Raw genomic sequence first — 6,278 nt, 5'->3', positions numbered from 1 at the left:
ATTTAAGAAAAAAGATCTGGTAAAAGTTAATGAGTTTTAAAAATATACATTTTTTTATATCCAGGTGCAATTTTCTCATTTGACAATATAGTCAGTAATGTGTATATTGGAGTAATTTCTTGTTACTTTTAGAGGAAAAATGTGTTCATGATGATATAGAAGTATGAACAAGATTTAGAAGCACTCTTGCTTGAACTTGTTTAAGAGCAATTATTTCACTGGAGTCATTTATGCTGCATCCTTTAATATAGAAACAGCTGATATCTGGAGTAGATGTTAGGAGCTGAAACGCAACATGACTATGTATATCCACATTCTATATAATTAACACGTATTTGTTTGCTTGGGGATAAGACAACATATGTAACTAGTTAGTGGGAAGTATTGATATGCTAAAGGACAGAAGAATTGCATACAAACTGTTTTTCAGCAACACTTTGGAATAGTTATCCTTTTCACTCCCCTTCTAGCTAAACCTTAAACACACACACACACAGAGACACACAGACACACATAGACACACACACACACACATACACACGCGTGCGCGCACACATATGTTCTCTAGGCTCTCATTTTCAGTAAAATATGTTGACAAGGTTTGGTTCTCATGAACTGGGCTGCTAGCAACGCAGCATATGTTTGCCTCAAACACTCTTTTGCTTTTGGATACACACGTCTCAAAAATAAGGAAAGTTTATAGTAACAAGCTGTTTGAGCTGCAGTGTTTGTCTATAAAGTCAAGATAACAAGCAACTTGTGTTCTAACTACGTCTCACGAGAAATCTGAGCAATGAAAGTGGCCATGCTTAAAAAAAAAGATTATTAAAAGTGATATATAATTAGAACACAGTGCAGTTAATTGCTGAAAAGGCCCAGGCACAGCAACTGCTATGACCCTTTAAATTGAGAAACATCTTTAGCTTTAAATGGCAGTTCTAGCTTTCAGTTGGCAGTGTATAAAGATCAGAACATCAGACTGCCAGATTTTGAGTTCAAGAAAGGGCTTTTACTACCTTGGTCTCAACTCTCTCAATGCAGAAATGATTCTTTGGCAGTAACTTGCCCTCTGGTGTTCCATTGCATGCATGCGTGTGGTAATTAGTTGAAATTGTTTGTATTGCTTTTATAAAAACAGCACTTATTCAAGAACAATTTAATAAAGGAGGCAGTCAAATCAAACCAGAATCTTCAATACTATTTCATTTGTACTGTCAACATGGAATTTGGGTGATTAGATTTGGGACTTCTGATGTGCTACAGCGTCAACTGATAATTGCACTTATTCTGTCACAGTAAAACTTGTGTTTTGGGTTCAAACAGCTCTAAGGAGCAATCAAATAATTGGAACCAAAATGTTGAGGTCCATTTTAATTTGATGATATTGTGGAGACTCCCAAGGAAGTATCTTGTGCATTGGAAGAATTGTGCTCAACATTTACGATATTCCTCAAATTTGTAAAAGTAAAACAATAATTATATGCTTTTGGGGAAAGGGACTCAATCCTGCAGCGCATTTATATAACAAATTGCATTGTCCTTTTCAACTTGGTTTGTTTTAAAAACTTATATAAATCTCATAGAAAAATGTGTTCCAGCATTCATCTATAATTCCATTGCAATTTCACCAAATCAATTTCTAGCCTCAATTTTTAAATACTTTCTTTTACTTTTTCAGCCCCCAGGCTATATTAAAATATGACTGTTTCACTGAACACTGAATGTTTCATTATCAGCTACAATAAAAATTATTAGCCAAAATCACATGAGTAAAATTAAATACCTATCAAAGTCTAAAAAAACTCCCGTACATTTATCAAACATTATTTGGGAATAATTAAAAATACACAACCATAACAATTCTTTAAAAACAATGTGTTCCTATTGAACAGACTGTAATTCAAAGAGAATAATAAAAGCTAAGAAGGGGGTTTTATTGGCTGACTGGCCTCCTGGGCCATTTATATTAGTTAGCTAGAGAGATGACTTGGTTATGAAAAATTTCATAACACTAAATTATTTGTTTAAAAAATTGAATATTTTCCATATTAGAAAATTTGTTGATCTCCTTCAGAGCTATCAGCTGTGTTGACACAACACCCAAACCAAAATTTGTCTGATATAAGCAATGATTTAAGTGGCAGTTAGACACAATCTAAGAAAATAGCTTTTAAGGATGAGCTATTTATTTGTTACTACTTTCTATCTTTTTTTTAATAAAAAGAATTCTAAGTAGATACTGTTTATATGGGACTCAGCTGGGGTGTTTTGAACCAACTTTAATAGAAAATAACACTGAATTAAAAAAAAATAAGAACTCCAAAAAGTGGTGGACGTTACTACCACTATGTAATAAGTTGTACCATAAAACACATTGGCAGTAAAGGTTTAATATATAATGATGTGACTTACTATGACAAAATTGGTCACTTTTGATTAGTATGAAACAGAAAGTTTATCATAGCATTTACTCATCTTCATTCATCTGTCTGATTATGACTCTGCATAGCAAGTCAAAATAGAACCTCTTTTCCACATGTCTTTTAAAAACACCTGTCATCAGCTGCACATGCACATACACACACCTGTGCAGGCAAATGTGTGTGTACATGCACATACACACACAAAACATATATAACAGAGATTTTTCCTGCTAAATGGAAGAACTAAGCCTCGATGCCTCTGTGGACTTAGTCTTGCTGCTGATGAATATCCTCATGCCTAAGAATTTTGTAGATAACCCAATAAAATATGTTGAAAATCAAAAAGGCTAATGGGAAGCAGGCTCGGGAAATGGTGTCAATCTTTTTGGCTCTGTCGATAAATACCTTCCTCATTTCATCGGAGTTTTTTGGTGTGATCTGGACAGGATTGTTTGGCCCTTTTGGGGTAATGCCATCTTTTGCTTGCAGACATGGTCCCATTCCATAAGCTGTAAAACTGAACCGACTTTCCCTTACCTCATCGTCCTGTCACAAGAGAAACAAAAAGAATTTATATGTAATAGAATGATTTGCAGAGAGAAATGACCTGTGGTGTTGTGGTATGTTTGAACTTTGATTTGGATATATCTGTTTCTATATAGCTATAGATATACACATATTTATCTACCTATTGATAGATATGTGTATACACATATGTGTATATGGACTGGACCTGTGATTTCATTGGGAGAAGGAACTTCCTCTACCAATGCAGATTGCCACCTTCTCTGAAATTTATAATCACAGAGAGTTTTCTAGAGTGGAGAGAGATTAAATGACTTGCCCAGGATCACATAGCTAGTATGTTCCAGAAGTAAAACTTGAACCAAATTCATCCATCTCTATTCGCTATGCCATACTGCCTCTCATATGTACACATAATTTAAAATATGTAAATATGTACATTTCACATCACATATGCCATATATGTATATATTTATATATGTGTCTGCATGTGTGTATATATGTGTGTGTGTATTTGTGCAACTCTACTACATCAGAGTATAAAGGCAGTATGGCCTATTGGATGGAGTGCTGGATTTAGAGTCAGGAAGAACTGGATTTTAATCTTTATTTAATACCTTTGAGGTTGATTAGCTGTGTGACACTGGAAAAATCATTGAACTTTTATGTGCCCCAGCAATTCTCAGAGACTTAGCTAGTAAACCATATGGCAATGATGATCTATGTCAGGGGAAGTTATTCCCACACCAGAAATTCCCCAACCTAAAAAAAAATTACAGATATTTTCTTTACTTATATATAGCATGAAAAAATTATGATTATAATTGAGTTTTAATGTTAAAAGGCAGTTTTTTTCCTGCTATTTAATTTGTTACTTCTGTCTTATACTGCTATTAAACATAAACTGCCAGTATGTTAAAATATTGTTAAAATGTAACAGATTTAAAAAAAAAAGTATTTCAGAAGGAAAGCCTATGGTGGTATCTCAATGACTACGAAAACTTCCAGATGAAAAATGATTTATTCATTTTTCTATATGACTCTATATACTTGCATGCTGATAGGTACGTTCTTAAATAATAAAAGTATGGTGTCCCATGACACTGTATCAAGAGGCCTGATGAATATTTGCACTTTTTGTTTAGATGAACCTCATCTTTATGTTTTTTTTTTACCCAAAGATTTAATGGATTTGTTGACCAAAGAAATTTTATTGGATATTTTGGGGAAAACTTATTTTAGTCTTCATGTGTTCTACTTTTCTATTTACTCTGACTCTATGTGTTCCTAACTCCTGTTTTTTGGAAAATGAAGAATATAGGCTATGTAGTACCATGCACAAAGTTAGATATTTAATTAATGTCTTTGAAAAGAATGGTTTGAAATCTAAATTTATGATTGGGTCAGCTACTTTCCAAGCACTCTGGTTTTGTGACTTAAAAAAATAGGAGACAATAATCCTTATATTTAATTGAACTTTGGTATTTCTTAAATTTTTTAATAATTCTAAATTGTTAGAAAAAAAACTTGTTTTCTCCCTGAAAAATACCAACTTGTTGAAAATAAGCTGCAGTTGAAAAATGCTCATCTTAAAATGCAAATGGAGAAATAATTTAACAATAATTTATAATATAAAATAATTTAACAATAATAAATAATAATTTAAATAGTCACTAAATTTGGCAAGTGGAATATCCTTATGAAGTCTCTATTTCTCTATAAGTCATTAATTGATTTCAAAGAACATCAATTTTTGAAACAGGTACACTAATTAGCCTAAAATCTGGTGGTAAATTCATGGAGGTCATAATTTATTAGAGTTGTTTAGAATATGTAACACTTCATTAAGAGTGTTTTCTTGCTACTGACAGCTGAGTGGCTTTGCAGGTTTTTATTCCTTTCCATTTAAAAGTATGGAGGAAAAGACAAGAGGTTTTTGACTTAGAATCATAGGCAAAGGTACAGCAATTAAGCACAAAAATAAAAGATAAATAACTAAGAAAATTTTAATCATTTCATGAGTTGATATTAGAAATCCCAATGAGAATAAGACTGAGGCCAAGAGAAATGCTGTGATCGAATTAAATTTTTTTTAGTAATTATATTATGTATGTTAATTTGACTTGAGAAAGTACAGTGTATCTATTTTGGGGAAAAGCAATACTCTACAATTTATAGGCAATCACACATGTTGAATAATAACTGATGTAAAACTAATGAGTTAATTGACAAGCCAGTATTATTTGACTTTTTCTGACACAATCAGAAATGTAGTCTCTCTTATGCTTGATAATAAACACAGTGTGCATATTCACTCACATCATTAGCTTTTCCGTTCCTCTGGAAATACTATACCTTTTTCTGCTTTGAAATCCTTAATAAATATATCTTGGTGAGTAAATGACTCCCTGGGAGTGTATCACTTGCATATAAATGCTTACATATAAAATAAAGTATATCCAATTTTGTAAATACTACTTTTTTTTCCTCCTCTGTACTCCAGATAAGACTGTAATAGCTGCCTCCAAATTTGAACCACTCTCTATGCTGTTTGCTGTAGTGTGGTCCAATGTGGTCTCTCATTATCTCTTTTCGTGATTGAACCAAACACAAAAGGTAGTACTGCTAGCTCATCTGATAAGTTATTGTCTGGGTTTTCACCTGGTTTTGAATAATTGATTAGAATAAAATTGCTAATTACCCAAGATTTTGACCTGATCCAAAGCTCTGCAACTGATTTACTTGGTTAAATCATGTCCATAGCTATCCTTTATAATAATTTAGAAAAGAGATATTTACTCCAGCATGGTGATATTTATTCATGTGATCCCTTCAGAGAAAAAAAAGGCAATAATCTCTAGAGAGGATTCTAGCTTTAACATCATTAAAGAAGTTTGAGTCTATAAGAACAAAGATTTAGCTCTGTAAGGGACTTAAGAAGTTATTAGGTCGTAAATTTAGAAGGAAGCAATTGTGAAACACTGTCTAGTGCAACCCTCTAATTTTATAGATAAGGATGCTGAGTCCAGGTAGCTCGAATAGTCGATCCAAAGCAACATAGATAGCAATCAATCAATAAGCATTTATTAAATACTTACAATGTACCAGGCAATAAGCAGGAGAGTCCAGAGTTAAACTCAGGCCATCTGACTCCAAATCCAGCTCACAATTTTACTTATCTCAAAGGAGCTATACTTCAAATTTTATATATATATATATATATATATATATATATATATATATATAATACATTATATTATATAATACAATATATTTTTAATTATATAGCTCCTTTGAGATAAGTAAAATTGTGAGCTGGATTTGGAGTCA

General features: G+C 32.4%; 1 protein-coding gene across 1 annotated transcript in view; it reads right to left on the bottom strand.

Annotated features, from left to right (window-relative positions):
- Positions 1-2,690: 2,690 nt before the first annotated feature.
- GLRA3 (glycine receptor alpha 3) overlaps positions 2,691-6,278 on the bottom strand; it is a 261,420-nt gene continuing 257,832 nt past the window's right edge. Inside the window, 1 exon segment of the mRNA XM_027837550.1 lies at positions 2,691-2,969. Within this exon segment, the coding sequence (XP_027693351.1) occupies positions 2,691-2,969 (279 nt within the window).

The sequence above is a fragment of the Vombatus ursinus genome, unplaced genomic scaffold, assembly GCF_900497805.2.
Source record: "Vombatus ursinus unplaced genomic scaffold, bare-nosed wombat genome assembly UNPS02014821.1, whole genome shotgun sequence".
Taxonomy (NCBI): domain Eukaryota; kingdom Metazoa; phylum Chordata; class Mammalia; order Diprotodontia; family Vombatidae; genus Vombatus; species Vombatus ursinus.
The sequence above is the reverse complement of the archived record's forward strand: the minus strand, read 5'-3'. Positions and strand labels throughout refer to the sequence as shown.